This window comes from Astatotilapia calliptera, chromosome 18 (genome assembly GCF_964374335.1).
Source record: "Astatotilapia calliptera chromosome 18, fAstCal68.1, whole genome shotgun sequence".
In the NCBI taxonomy this organism is placed as follows: Eukaryota; Metazoa; Chordata; class Actinopteri; order Cichliformes; family Cichlidae; genus Astatotilapia; species Astatotilapia calliptera.
Genome location: NC_137439.1, coordinates 13,681,977 through 13,697,760, shown reverse-complemented (window position 1 = coordinate 13,697,760; position 15,784 = coordinate 13,681,977). Strand labels below are relative to the sequence as shown.

Sequence of the window (15,784 nt, the reverse complement as noted above, 5' to 3'; positions counted from 1 at the left end):
ACAGACCTACAGTATCCAGACAAGAAGGCTGGTGGGGGTGGGAATGGCCAGGAGACCATAGTTTGCACTCACTTTTTGCTTTCATTGTCACTTGTTGATTAGGTTTACTCACTAAAAACTGCTTTTGTACCTTAAGGAAAAGCATGGTTCAGGTTAAAATGATCTACAAAACATTAAAAATGCATGTAGAAAAGTGATGAGCTGGAAGTGACCCCTGTTTATATTGCCATTGCATGAGCTCTGCAGCCCCACCAAAGTACACTGTATAATGTAACCCACCAAAGACTTTGACAGGACATTATTTTCTGAGGCTACGTTTATCTTGAAGTAATGCAAAAACAGTCCTTAAACAATATCTGTTGAGCTTAAATCCTGTTCGATCACCTGATGAACTGTCTTCCTCGTTTTAGCCATCACGGTCTCACAGTGGTGATCTCAGCAGTTTCACAAGTGACATACATGATGTTCAAAACTGGGGAAAAATAGCAATCTTGTCGCATGTATGATAAATTGAAGCTCCTTTATGCCGCTGTCAAATGTTCAACATAAGAGAGAATTACTTGTGTCACTGACATCCATCAACATTTTTCATTACACCGCTCCTTGTAGCTCATTATGTTATTTACATAAATTCAGTCCTTTTGCCAATTAACCATCATTGCTGAGGGCAGTATCACCCTCTAAGATTTTCATATATCATCAATTTCCAATTCAAGCCTCTTTGTGCTCTCATTAAAATCCGCTTAAATGATTAATCAGCTGAGTTTCTACTGGGCCTTATGAGAATACTGGTGATCAATGAAGATGTCAATGGCAGCGGCTCAATAACAGAGTTTAAAGCTCAGTTAATGTCCACTTTGCCAGTTGGCCACAGGTAAGAAGCAGTATTTACTGAGCTTTCTGCAGGATGTTAATACGACTCGAGGACATGAAAGGTGCAGCATTTCTTAGGTCTGGAAAACTTCACCCCAGCTTATCATCGTGTTTTATTTGATCCTGCTGTGCAAGGTTGACGGCTCCAGGGTTTCTACCCATTCTTGACGGAAACACGAGTGGTCGTGCTGTCAGGGAGGAACAGAAGTCTTTGTTGTTACTGCAGCATCTGCCGGGCATATGAGCAAAGGGTCTGCATGGATCAATGACTTCTCAAGGCCCTGATAGACACAGGCAGATAGACGCAGGGGCAGCCTGCTTCCATGCACCTTTGTTTTCTTTTTACAAAGACAAATAACCTAATAGACTTTGACAAATACCTCGGGACCGGCATTTATCAGACATGTTCTTTGTGCTTCTTTGATTTGATACAGTGTGATTTAGGAAAACTTGTGTAAAGTGTGTTTTGTGACTGATACAGATAACAAACTTTAATCTCTTTGAGCTTCACTTGATATTTGTAAAGCTTAAAAAAACGTTAGTGCCAATAAGAAGAAATTCATTTTTGCAACACAAAATAAACAAATGCCTATAACGCCAGAAGCCACTTTGTTAGGTACACCTTAATAGCCCTGGATTGGAACCAGTTTTTTGTCTTCAGAACAGCCTTAATGATTCGTAGAATAGATTCAACAAGTTTCTGGAAACATTACGCAGAAATTTTGGCACATATTGACATGACAACATCACGCGGGTGCAGATGATTTGACAGCTGCACATCCATGATGTGAATCTCCCTGTTTCACCACATCACCAGAGGTGCTCTGTTGGACTGAGTTCTGGTGATTGTGAAGGCCATACACTCATAGTGAACTCATTTTCATGTTCAGCATGGTCAGCAACAATAGTCAGGTGTGCTGTTTAAACAATTCTCAAGGGGCCTACAACACTGCATCACCAACAGCAGCCTGAACCACAGTGCAAGATGGATCCATGCTCTCGTGCTGTCTACATCAAATTCTGGCAATGTGAAAGCTGAAGCAGAAATAAGAACTCACTAAGCCAGTGAGACTGTTTTTTGTTTTTTTGTTTTTTTGTTGTCTAGTTTTAGTGACCCTGTGTTAACTGTAGTCTCAGTTTCCTGTTTGTAGCTGACAGGAGTGACACCTGGTGTGGTCTTCTTGCTGCTGTACCGGATGCGCATTCAGAGATGCTCTTTTGGCACTGGCCATTCTCCTCTGACCTCTAACCTCTAAGGCATTTTCACACAGAGATATTTTCTCTTTTTTCAAACAGTTCTCTGTAAAGCCTGGAGATAGTTGTGCAGGAAAATCCCAGCTGATCAGCAGTTTCTGCAACTTCCTGAGCCCCTGACACTGACAACCACACCAATCTGATGCTCAGCTCGATATTCAGCAGGCTGCTGCTGTGATTGGCTAATTAGCTATTTCCACTGAAGTTTGATCAGATGTACCTAACAAAGTGGCCAGTGAATGTAACTATGCATCAGGAGATAATGTTTTTACAGAGACTTAATATTTGTATACAAAAACATAACTGATGCTACTTTTGTGATTTCATTCAGTTTCTATTATGATGCTGACACATTTTTTCACAGTTTATCCAAGAGACGGATTCTTTTTAAACAACCGTCAGTTCATGTGTTAAAATATATGTCGTAGTTTATTTGCATATGCTGGTATCGCTTCCTCCATAGATTTTGCTTTTAAATGGGGTTCTGAGTAAGGTTTCGTTCATAGCAGGTTTTATCACTGATATTTGAGACTGTCCTCCCCCAGACAGTTGCTATAGGTTATTTGTAGTTTTATAGTTGTTTTTAATCTTAAACACTTTGACAACCGACAAAATGTATTTAACATTGCACAGCGTGCAATGTTAAATTGCCAAGCAGTTTAAATTTTGTGGTCAAAAGTCAGCTGTAACATTTGTGGTTCCTGCACCCTACCTGCCCTCTGATTTTTTTTCACTCTCTTGAAGTGGAGCCACTCCTGCACTGTGCAGCTTTTCAGTGGTGCTTAGGTGGGTTGCTTTAGATGTCGGGAACAAATATATTGTGTAGCTGGAGGCCTAATTTGTGCAGTCATTGACTCAGTCACTCACTTGCCTCTTCAGTCCCACCTGCCCTGCTGCATTACCTGATGTTTCCTGACCCTCTTCTCACCTGTTTTCACACCGCTCATCAGCCCTCTTCAGTTTATGCAGCACATTCCCACCCTCCTACCTCTTGTTGCCTCAGCAGAAACCAGAGCATCACCGTGTATTTACGGATTCAGATTTCAGCTCTTAGTTCTTGCTTGTTTCTCTGAACTCTGCCTGTGCTTTGGATTCAGCCTCGGCCTGCTCCCGTGTTGTGTTTTCATGCTTCGTTGTTTTGGAACAGTTAACCTTCTTTTTGTAAGCAACGCTTGCTATTTTTTCTTTTTCTTCTTTTGCTTTTACCAGCTGCCTCCTGTGTGCCATGCTCTTGGCTCCTCTGAACACAACCCTGAAATGGCCGCAACATGAGGTTTTTTTCCTCCTTTTTATTCCCATAGCAACCAGTAAGTCAGTGGTGTTTTTAGTGCAGCATGGGATGTTGTGTGAAAATAATTATATTGCATGAGACACGATCCCCGTTGTAGACGAGGGCCAGAAATGCTCACGTATTAACGCTACACAACTTGTGAAGGTCACTGTGAAACCTTCGGGGCAGGAATCTTTTACACAGGTACACACAGATCAGCCACAAGATGAAAACCGCCGACTGGTGAAGTAAGTAAAACCGATCTTCTCATTAAAATGCAGCGTTCTGAAGGAAGACCTCAGGTCCTGCTATTGATGTGGATGTTACTTTAACTTGTGACATGCCCCTAAACACCTATCCCTGTGATAAGGCAGCAGCCTCTCTCAGCAGAGTAATGGCCACAGCTTTGTCCCAAAAACTGCCCTTAACAGCACGGCTGAGATTAAAACCTCCCCAGATCCCAATCTGAGCTGCCAAAACAAACCCACAAGGAGGTCCTACTGTACAGTACAAAGGACTAAAGGGTCCGCTGCAAGTGTCCTAGAGCGGGAGACACGCAGAGATTCATGCTTAGACAAGGACCTACACAATGTTAGGAAGCAGGTTTTAATGTTGTGGCTGATCATGCACATCAGATGTGACAGATTGCATATTGGCTACAACTCATCATTTACAATAATGAATGATAAGAGTCAAAGACCAGCTACTCAAAATAACTGTGATTGTCCCAGTTTCAGGTTTTGGGAATGTATTTTTGTTTCCAGCAGTGTCTTTTTGTTCCTCCCTCTGTCTTGTCTCTGTATGAAGGCCTTTGCCCTCATGGTTTTCTCCTCCTGTTTTATTTTGATATATTTCTTTATGAGTCTTCTGTGCTTTTAGTTCCTGTCTTTCATTCAAGCTTGTTTGGAGAGCATTTCGCTTTGGATTCATCCAGCATACTCAGTACCAATGTTTCCTCTAAGCTGCGCGCGTGTGGAATTGCGCACTGCTGGCACGGTCTCTGCGCACGGAAAATCTGTGTTGCGCACAAAAAAAAAATCTAACCTGAATTGAAATTAAAATTAATACTTTAACAATTCTGTTTTGCAGTGTTAGTGTCACGGCTGGCGGAGTGAGCCGTGTGTTGTGGAGGAAAAGGAGGGCCCAAAATGCAGCAAACTGATGATACGAGTGATGTTTATTTACAAGGTGGAGGTGGCAAAAACAGGCAACGCAGCATGAGCAATTACAAACGGAAACCTAAACTGGGAGAAACTAAAGAGCAAACCTGAGACCATACAAAGGGGTGCGGGGCAGAGAGGGGCAGAGAGGGGCAGAGTAATGCAGGCAGATGAATGCAGATAACGCAGACGAGCCGACAAAGAACACAGACCGACACCCACTAAATATACACACACAAGGTAATCAGGTAATCACTCACAGGAGGGAAGAACAGCTGAACCTAATACACATGAGGACCGGAGGAGACACAGACTTTCAGAATAAGACAGGAACTCTAGGACACGAGCCTACAAAGTAAAGCAGGGAACACACGGACTGATTTACAACACAACATGGGGACAAGAACAGAGCACCAAGGACAGACACAGGTAGGGCTGAATATACACTAACTTCAGGTTCAACCCTAAACCAATACAAATCAGAACAAACACAAGGCACAAAAATGAACTTCAAGAAAACACAAAACTCTGGGTCAAAACGACCCAGGACCGTGACAGTTAGTCAGTAAGTGACTGGCTGCTCCCGTATGGGATTAGAACGATGCCACCTTATCCCATAGTCCAGCCAATAATGTGATTCACATTCGTATATACGCAGCTAATCAACGTCAGGCAGGCTATGGCAGCGTCCTTATGTGCCAACACATGCTGATGTGGAGTGAAGCCATGTTAATGACAACGTGCACAACCATTGGAGATGTGAGCAGAACAGACGGAAGAATTGACGGAAACAGTGTGGACTTTATACCAGTTTTTCTATTGTGTTGATAGGCCACGTAAAACCAGAGTTATGACAAAAATATATGCAATGTTTGGTTTTCTTCCTGAATACTATCTTTACTGCGGGAAGAAACGGTAAAAACTGCGTTTTATAAGGAAAACGCTCGAAAGCCTGTGAGCAAAAACAAAACCAAAAAAACCCCCACCCTTTCCTATTGGTCGAAAAAAGTACCATGTCGACCAATCAAAAAATGATATGGCAACATGGCATTTAGTTGTTTAGGAAGGGGGGAAGTTTTAGGAGTGACGGCGGTGTTTTGAGATGTGAGAGATTTTCGACGTTTAGCGCAAATCTTGTGTAGTTAGTGTGTAGTGTAGTCAATAGTTTTGTTGTGTGTGTCAGAACAATGAGGCGACTACTGAATGTTACAGGTGTTACAGGAGTGATACATCTCCTGTTGTCAGGCCTGCAGGTATCAGGCTGTTGTTCTCCTTTATCTCATAGTGGACAGAAATTATCTTTTGGAGTGGCACAAATAATTTGTGTGGCATCAAATTTGATGCAGAACACCTGATTGTTCTGTAAATAGTTTGAAATGTTTGTTTAAAAAAACCCGCCTTGGCTGCATTTTTAGGTAAACAGCTGCAAAAAACCTTTGTTTGCAAAAATCAGTAACTTTTTTTGAAGAAGTAACTATATAATTAATTGCCCAACATTGGTCGTTATATACTGTAGTTTGCAGACAGAGAGTTACAGGACTCTCTCCCAGACCACGGATTCATAATACAAGTCAGAGCTTTATTTAAAAAAAAAAAAAAAAAAAGAAAGCTGTGTTTTCAAAATTGGAGTTAAAGTTATTTTTACTTCCAATAGTGTTAACATACTACACAGGTCATGAACAAGATTTATTTTTAAATTTTGATTGTAAGTGGGCTGAAGCACTTAATTAAAAGTAGTCTAAAATAAATGTAAGTGCTGTAATTTGATTATTTTAATAAACCATGTAACTTGGATGGATTCGATGCTGCCGTGACCACAGTGCACACGTCTGCTGTTGCTCACAGTGGTCCAAGGGATCGCTCAGGGAGATTGTGTGTTTTCCTCAGACACATGAAAAATTAGAGGGAACATTGCTCAGTACTACTTGCTATTTAAAATAGTTATTACAAAAAAAAAAACGACATTACTTTTGCTTATCTCTGTATAAAGAACCCAATTACATTAAAAGAGCAGATTTAATTAAAGATGACATGGATGGGGGTCTACAAGTCATTGACTTTGATGGTTTAAACTGAAAATTATAAATGGCTTAAAGATTAATTTTCAAAAACTTGGTTGGTAAAGTATATTTTTTAATAGATGCAAATTCATTATAATAAATCTCCCAATTAAATTATCCATTTTTTGCCAGCAGATCATGATATATTGGAAACTCCTGCATAATCATAATGTGATCCATAATAACACACCTTTGTGTGGGATAATAGGTATATCACTGTCAAGAGACTATCACCGTGTAACAAGCACTGGATGGAGAGAGGTATTTATGTTGCACGTGGTTGATATTAAAAGCTGCCGTACAATATGACTCATTCTGAATACTTTCCACTCTATATCTAATTCAGTTTTATGCTTATTAATTAATTAAGACAAACTTCAACCTGATCACCTGTCTGCTACAACTCTTTTCTCAAGGCTCTGACTTTAGTATAGTTGAAATGTAGAAAATTAGAAATATGAGTTCCTAAGGTGTCTTAGAGAACATCTGTCCTTTACTTCTTTCTAATAAATATCTGAAGTTCCCCATAAATCCCAAAGCCAAAGAAATGTATTTTAAACTTTTAATTGGAATGCATCTATTCAGTGAGTTTTTACAATAGAATAGAAGAGTAGAATTGAAACTAGCAACAGCATATACTAGAGTATTGTGTGGCCAGCAATTGTACTTCTTTGTTACAGTCGGTGTATAATATACCATACATAAGTCAGGTTTTGTGGATATAAATTATATGTTACCGTCATGAAGTTGAACTGATCAGATGCTTTCATGAGGCTTTACAGGTTCATAATGTGTCATTTTAGCCTGTTAGTAGGTGTCTGTGAAGGTTCTCAGTCATCCAGGTCATCGTAGTCAAAGGAGCTTGCAAAGAAAAGAGTCTGGACTTCTTTTAGTTGCTTGAAGACGTTTCACCTCTCATCCGAGAAGCTTCTTCAGTTCTAAGGTCAAATGGTGGGGAGTCCCAGATTTAAACCTAGTGGGAGTATCCCCCCACAGAGGGACAAAAGGACCCCCTGATGATCCTCTAATCGCATGAGCAAAGGTGTGAAACTGGGTGTGGGTCCCAATCAGCCAGGGTTTCGGGTGAGCTCGTTGTGAAACCTGGCCCCACCTTATCATGCGAATTCCTGAGGTCAGATGGCCCAGGATGTAAGTGGGCGTTAAATGGTAAATGGTAAATGGCCTGTATTTATATAGCGCTTTTACTAGTCAAAGTTAAGACGTCTGGGGAGGGAACTCAAAACTGGATTATAGATGGCAGACATTTGGTGTCCTGAAGAAGCTTCTCGGATGAGAGGTGAAACGTCTTCAAGCAACTTAAAGAAGTCCAGACGCTTTTCTTTGCAAGCTCCTTTGACTGTTAGTAGGTGGTTGCTAGGAAACACAATGACATAATGTGGGATATAGGCCTAACATGTACCTGTGTGGCAATTTTGGTTTCTCAGCTTCTGATCGTGTAGGAGTTTGCACACATACAGACAGACAGAGATTTCTGTATTACAGCAACACTGTGACACACTCATGTGTGTTTGGTGTGTTTGTGCAGTTGACCCTCAAAAAATAATCTAACCAAAGCATACTAAATAAAATTATACATTATAAGTTGGAAAAATCTAATCTTATCTAATTTTTGCTTGCTTCCTGTAACGCTTTGGTCTAGCTGTACAGTCTTAATGTTGTTGTCTGTTAACCGGTTGTTAGGCAGTGTGATAATGTTATAATACCAATTTAGAACACTGTGCAAAAGTCACTAGGCGCGTCTTTCTTTATATTTTGCCAGGAAATTGGGAAATGGTTGCAGTAATTACAGCGTATCAGGCAAAGCCAGAGTCTGTACAATTCTAACAAGCCTGAAAGTCAATATTTGGTATGACCGCTGTGCTGCCACTGCTGGGTGCAGTAGCTCCACCACCCCACTAGGGGGAGGAAGCGGGTTTGTGTACTCAAGTTTCTCTAGTAAATATAGGAAAAGTTCATGGAGTCTGGCCAAGTTGATACCAGCACACAAAATATTAGCTCTGAAGTTGGCTGTACTGGAGCATGAGAAATATATGCTTGTAAGTACGATTATATTCTGTGTTCATGTTAAGCATGTGATGTAAAATGGGTTGTTGACTCTCATATTTGAAGCCGGCATGTTAGCTGCATTGCCGATGCTAATTGTGTTAGCATGTCAATAGGAAATTCCATTGTGTGTTAGCATCAAGCTAGCGGGATTTGGAGTTAACATGTTTTCATTTATTTTTCTTGGTTATACCAGCTATAGTTCAAGTTGCTAAGTCTTCAGTCTGTACTTTGTAATGTGAGAAATATATTATGTTCCAGATGTATGTTTTAATATGCTTTTCTTATGTTTGTAGTTTTACAGTGCCTTCATTAGGGAGACAAATAAACCCTGCAATGAGAACTGGAAGCCTTTGCCTCTCCTTTTGAAGAACTGTTTATCTATCTGCCAAACTGGGCATCAACGTACAGGGAGGGCAGAATAGTAAAAAAGCATCATTCTCATCAGCCAGATAGTTCTCTAAAAGAAAGGATGGATGAGACGCTGGAAACAAGGTCAAAAGTGTCCAGTTCTTTACGTTCCAGCCAGCTTACATCATCATCTACTGCTGCCGCCAGAGCACAAGCAAAAGCAGAAGCTGCCCGTGCTCAGCTCTCCTTTGCTAAGCAGGAAGCCAGCATCCTAAAACAACAGGCCGAGCAGCTTAAAAAGAAAGCAGATCTGGATGCAGAGCTACACGTACTCAAATCGCAGAAGGCAGTTGCAGCAGCCCTAGCTGAGGCTCAAGCTTGGGAAGCATCTGCGCAAGAGAGTGAGCACCCACAACAGCCCCAGCTGGACGGCATGCAGCAAATCAGCCCATTAGAACGAGTCCAAGAGTATGTGCAGCAACAGTCAGAACTCGGCGACGATCTGCAGACTCCACAAGTTAATCATCCAGAACTCCTATCTTCTCTGGTGCCACAGCCAGCCACGGTCATCGATGCAACACCAAAAGCTCACAAGGAACCAAGTATCCATCAGCCCAGTAGGAGCAACAACCAAGAATTCACACCTTTGCCAGTCTTCCGTGCTTTGAGCCCAAAGAGAGAATCTTGCAACTGGAGCTATGGAGGCGAGCCAGCAAACTATGATCGATATCACCATCCTCAGTCTAAGGTATGGACACCCACACCTGTAAGGAGTAGTCATGCTGACACGTCTGATCTAACGAGATACCTGATACGGAAAGAGATGATCAGCTCAGGCCTGCTGAGGTTTGATGATCGACCAGAAAATTACTGGGCTTGGAAGGCTTCCTTTCTAAGTTCAATTCAAGATCTGGGTGTAACACCTCAAGAAGAGCTAGACCTGCTATCCAAATGGCTCGGGCCACAATCAGCAGCACAAGCCAAGCGAGTCAGGGCTGCGTACATAAACAATCCCACTGCAGGTCTTCAGATGGTGTGGCAGAGACTCGAAGAGTGTTTTGGCGCACCAGAAGTCATTGAACATGCACTTTTAAAGAAAATCCAGGATTTACCGAAGCTGACGAACAGAGACAACCAGCGTTTGAGAGAGTTGGGGGATCTTCTGCTAGAACTTCATGCTGCAAAGACAAGCGGTCATCTCCCAGGCCTTTCACACCTCGATACAGCCCACGGGGTGAATCCGATTCTGGAAAAACTCCCATACAACCTTCAGGAGAAGTGGGTTGCAGCTGCCTCGAGGTTCAAGAGAGAGAATGCAGTGTCTTATCCTCCATTTTCCTTTTTTGTGAAACTTGTGAACGAAGAAGCTAAAATTCGTAATGACCCGAGTTTTTCGTGTGTAACCGGTGCCAACGCCAACAATCCTAGAATCGAGACAATGACACAACAGAAGTATCGTTCACATGTCTCTGCTAAGAGGACGGAGATAGCAAGTAATCTGGCAGCCAGCCCAAACGTTCCTACAGGCAAGAACAACTTGGACCCCGATAAACAGTGTCCATTACACTGCAAGCCTCACCCTCTCAGAAAATGCCGTCTTTTCAAAAGTAAGACCCTGGAAGAAAGAAAGGCATACTTAAAGGACAAGAACATTTGTTTCAAGTGTTGTTCTTCTGTGCAGCACATGGCCAAAGATTGTCCTAAATCAGTGCAGTGCACAGATTGTGGTAGTGAAAGACATATCACCGCACTACACCCCAATCCTCGTCCTCAAAATGCAGAGAGCCTGGTGGCTAGTGAAGGGTATGGCGGGGAAGAAAGAGAAGGAGAAGCAAGTGTGGCTGACGTGACATCAAAAAGCACAGAAGTATGCGGAGACTCAGTTGGTTCAAGGTCATGCTCTAAGATATGTTTGGTCAGAGTGTATCCTGCTGGACAACCAGAGAAAGCTGTCAAGATGTATGCTGTTCTAGACGAACAAAGCAATCGCTCCTTGGCTAAAACATACTTTTTTGACATCTTCAACATTGAAGGACAGCTTGAGCCGTATACACTGAAAACATGCTCAGGTGTTGTGGAGATAGCAGGGAGACGAGCCCGTGACTTCATTTTGGAGTCCCTTGATGGCACCACACAGCTTCCCCTGCCTACTCTTATTGAGTGTGATATGATACCTGATGATAGGACGGAAATCCCATCCCCAGAAGTCACTCATTTCTACCCACATCTGAAGGCAATCAAGGGAAAAATCCCAGAAATTGATCCAGAAGCTGACATCCTCCTTCTCCTTGGCAGAGACATTCTGCGTGTGCACAAAGTCAGAGAACAACATAATGGTCTCCATAATGAACCATATGCTCAACGACTCGACCTTGGTTGGGTGATCGTAGGGGAAGTGTGTCTGGGAGAAGTGCATAAGACATCCAACATCTGTGTATACAAGACCAACATTCTACCAAATGGACGAGCTTCACTCTTGAGTGCATGTCCAAACAATATGCTAGTCAAAGAAAAGCTTGGTTGTCACACCTCGAACCTAAGTCTTCAAAGCTCTGCACAACACTTGAAAAGTAAGGAAAGTGAGTTTGCCAGTCAGGTGTTTCAAAGGACACAACATGATGACGTCCCGGCAATGTCAATCGATGACGAGAGTTTCTTGAAGACATTAGATGAACAAGTCTATAAAGACAGTTACAATACTTGGGTTTCCCCATTACCCTTTCGGTCACCACGAAACCACCTTCCCAATAACAGACCTCAAGCTTTAAAGCGTCTTGCATCTCTTCGGAGAACTCTGGAGAAAAAACCACAAATGAGGAAACACTTCATCGATTTCATGCAAAGAATGTTTGTTGAAAAGCAAGCAGAGCCGGCCCCTCCATTAAAAGAAGGTGAGGAAAGGTGGTATCTACCAATATTTGGGGTTTACCACCCACAAAAACCTGACCAGATAAGGGTAGTGTTCGATTCAAGTGCCAAACATGAAGGGGTTTCCCTCAATGATGTGCTCCTGAGTGGACCCGACTTGAACAACACTCTCCTTGGGGTTCTGATCCGCTTCCGCAGAGAACCTATAGCAGTTACAGCGGATGTGCAGCAGATGTTCTACTGCTTCAAGGTGTGCGAGGAACATCGCAACTTTCTGAGGTTCTTATGGTATGAAAACAATGATCTCCAGAAAGCAGTGAAAGAGTTTCGAATGACAGTACATGTATTTGGCAACAGTCCATCACCAGCAGTTGCCATTTACTGCCTCAGACGAGCTGCTAAGCAAGCAGATGACTCCACTACCAGTGCAAGGGAGTTCATCACACGCAATTTTTATGTGGATGATGGACTTGCATCTTTTCCTAATGAAGCAGAAGCCACTGGTGTCCTGCGCACTGCCCAAGCGATGCTAGCTAAATCAAACATTAAGCTACACAAGATTGCATCGAACAGCAGCAGTGTTATGCAAGCATTCCCACCAGAAGACTTGGCCAAGGATTTGAAAGATCTAGACTTAGGAGTGGAGTCACTACCTCTTCAGAGGAGTCTAGGTCTAATTTGGAATCTGGAAACAGACAACTTCACCTTCTGTGTGTCGAAGGAGGAGAAACCCTTGACAAAAAGAGGGATTTTGTCTGCAGTGAACAGTTTATTTGACCCTTTGGGATTTGTAGTGCCAGTCACAGTGGGAGGAAGACATTTAGTGAGAAACCTCTCCATTGAACAGTATGACTGGGACACACCATTGCCAGCTTCAAAACAAGAACACTGGAAACTCTGGAAAGACTCTATGAAAGACTTAGATCAGCTCCAGATCCCAAGACTATATGTTCCAGTGTCTTTGTCTACACAGACTCAGCACAGAGAGTTGTGCGTGTTTTCAGATGCATCAGTCATGGCTATAGCTGCTGTGGCTTACTTGAAAACAATTTCTGCAACAGGAGATATCCACGTGGGATTTGTTATGGCAAAGGCAAAGCTGGCCCCACACCCAGCGCACACCGTGCCCCGTCTTGAGCTTTGTGCTGTGGTTTTGGCAACTGAAATGGCAGTCTTCATCCAAGATGAAATGGATATTGACATTCATTCTGTGAAGTACTATACTGACAGCAAGATAGTACTGGGCTACATATATAACACCTCACGCAGGTTTTATGTCTATGTGTCAAACAGGATAGCACAGATCAGAAAGTCGTCTCGTCCAGATCAGTGGCATTACATCACCACTGAAGAAAACCCAGCAGACCATGGAACTCGGCCAACAACTGCTGCAGCTCTCAAAGGCACCAATTGGTTCACTGGACCATCATTTCTATTGGGCCCTTCAAAACGACTCCTTCCCCAGAGTGATGACTTTGAGCTGATACATCCGGAGGTGGATCCAGAAGTTCGCTCTGAAGTAACGACCTTCAGCTCAGTGGTTAAAGAAAGCTCGCTTGGAGCTCAAAGGTTTCTTACATTTTCCACTTGGAGAGCTTTGACTCGTGCAGTCGCCACACTAATCAAAAAGGCAAGGAGTGTTGCAGATACACATGGTGGCAACACTGGGGATGAAGAAGAACAAGCAGTAAAAGTGATCATTAAAACTGCACAACAAGATGCCTTTGCAAGGGTGTTGCAGTGTCTAGCCAAAGGGGACCGAATCCCAAAACAAAGTCCACTGCGAAAGCTGACACCATTTCTGGACAAAGATGGGCTATTAAGAGTTGGCGGCCGTATGTCCTCAGCCGTTATGTCTTTTGATGATAAACATCCTCTGGTCATTCCCAAGACGCACATTGCTACATTATTGGTCAGAAGATATCACGAACAGGCTGCGCACCAAGGACGCCATTTCACGGAGGGAGCTATTAGGTTGGCAGGACTTTGGCTGATTGGGGGGAAAAGGCTTGTATCTAGTGTGATACACAAATGTGTAACTTGCAAAAGGCTGAGAGGTAAAATGGAGGACCAGAAGATGTCAGACTTACCATCTGAAAGACTTTCACCAGATCCATCATTTACTCATGTAGGGTTGGATGTTTTTGGACCTTGGATGGTGACTGCCCGAAGAACAAGAGGAGGGCATGCGGAAAGTAAACGATGGGCAGTAATGTTCACTTGTTTGACTACCAGAGCTGTGCACATTGTAGTGGTCATAGTCTCTATAACCTCAAGCTTCATCAATGGGCTCAGACGTTTCATTGCCATAAGAGGGCCGATCAAAACAATCAGATCAGACCGGGGAACAAATTTCACTGGAGCCTGTAAAGAACTCAGACTTGACACATCAGATTCTGAGGTGAGGAATTACCTTAAAAGCAACAAGTGTACTTGGATATTCAATCCTCCCCACTCTTTCCACATGGGTGGGGTGTGGGAGAGGATGATTGGTATCGCTCGGCGAATCTTAGATGCTCTTCTTCTGAGGCTGAATCCATCGTACCTCACACATGAGACACTTGTCACCCTGATGGCAGAGGTTACCGCCATTATAAATTCAAGACCATTGGTCTCAGTGTCTTCTGACCCAGAAGCACCGGCAGTTCTCACCCCATCAATGTTGTTGACACAGAAACGAGATACGTTGACTGCTCCCTCTGGGGATTTTGATGTTAATGATCTGTCCAACAAACACTGGAAAAGGGTCCAAGCACTTGCTGATGCATTTTGGAAGAGGTGGAAAACGGAGTATCTGACCACGCTTCAAACACAGAGAAAGTGGACAACAGAGAAGCCAAACCTTCAAGTGGGAGATGTACTGATGAAGGATTCGCAAGTAAAAAGGACTGAGTGGCCTGTTGGACTTGTGATTAAAGCCTTTCCTAGCCAAGATCATAGAGTACGTAAGGTGGAAGTGAAGGTAGTCAAGAATGGCACTCCTAAAGTGTATTTGCGGCCAGTGTCGGAGGTTGTTTTACTACTACATCCAGGGAATGGGTAGTGGTATAATTCATTATACCAGGCGGGGAGTGTGCTGCCACTGCTGGGTGCAGTAGCTCCACCACCCCACTAGGGGGAGGAAGCGGGTTTGTGTACTCAAGTTTCTCTAGTAAATATAGGAAAAGTTCATGGAGTCTGGCCAAGTTGATACCAGCACACAAAATATTAGCTCTGAAGTTGGCTGTACTGGAGCATGAGAAATATATGCTTGTAAGTACGATTATATTCTGTGTTCATGTTAAGCATAGGATGTTTTAAAAAGGTTGTTGACTCTCATATTTGAAGCCGGCATGTTAGCTGCATTGCCGATGCTAATTGTGTTAGCATGTCAATAGGAAATTCCATTGTGTGTTAGCATCAAGCTAGCGGGATTTGGAGTTAACATGTTTTCATTTATTTTTCTTGGTTATACCAGCTATAGTTCAAGTTGCTAAGTCTTCAGTCTGTACTTTGTAATGTGAGAAATATATTATGGTCCAGATGTATGTTTTAATATGCTTTTCTTATGTTTGTAGTTTTACAGTGCCTTCATTAGGGAGACAAATAAACCCTGCAATGAGAACTGGAAGCCTTTGCCTCTCCTTTTGAAGAACTGTTTATCTATCTGCCAAACTGGGCATCAACGTACAGGGAGGGCAGAATAACCGCCTTTATTCTTCAGCACAGCCTGAACTCTCTTAGCCAAGCTTGTTGTAATTTCTTCAAGTAGTCTTCAGGAATAGTTCTCCAGGATATTCAAAGCTATGTTTTGTAAGAGCTATATCTATTTCTTAAGGGCATGACTTGTAGATACAGTTCATCTGCTGCAGACTGTTTTTTAACAGTGACACTTCTTCTTTTAT

General features: G+C 42.7%; 1 protein-coding gene across 2 annotated transcripts; it reads left to right on the top strand.

Annotated features, from left to right (window-relative positions):
- The first annotated feature begins 8,503 nt into the window (after positions 1-8,503).
- Positions 8,504-15,666, top strand: LOC145421966 (uncharacterized). 2 transcript variants are annotated; one of them, XR_013903334.1, is made up of 2 exons: positions 8,504-15,152; positions 15,458-15,666. XR_013903334.1 is itself a non-coding variant. In XM_080293010.1 (2 exons), the coding sequence occupies exon 2, from the start codon at positions 9,154-9,156 to the stop codon at positions 14,941-14,943; it is 5,790 nt and encodes a 1,929-aa protein (XP_080149136.1). In that variant the 5' UTR covers positions 8,504-8,674; positions 8,978-9,153; the 3' UTR covers positions 14,944-15,666. The 2 variants fall into 2 exon arrangements, 1 of the variants encoding a protein (XP_080149136.1); XM_080293010.1 differs by having other exon boundaries at positions 8,504-8,674; positions 8,978-15,666.
- The last annotated feature ends 118 nt before the right edge of the window (positions 15,667-15,784 follow it).

What these genes read in the sequence shown, in the direction of transcription:
- LOC145421966 (XM_080293010.1), top strand. Translation starts at nt 9,154, where the DNA reads ATGGATGAGACGCTGGAAACAAGGTCAAAAGTGTCCAGTTCTTTACGT.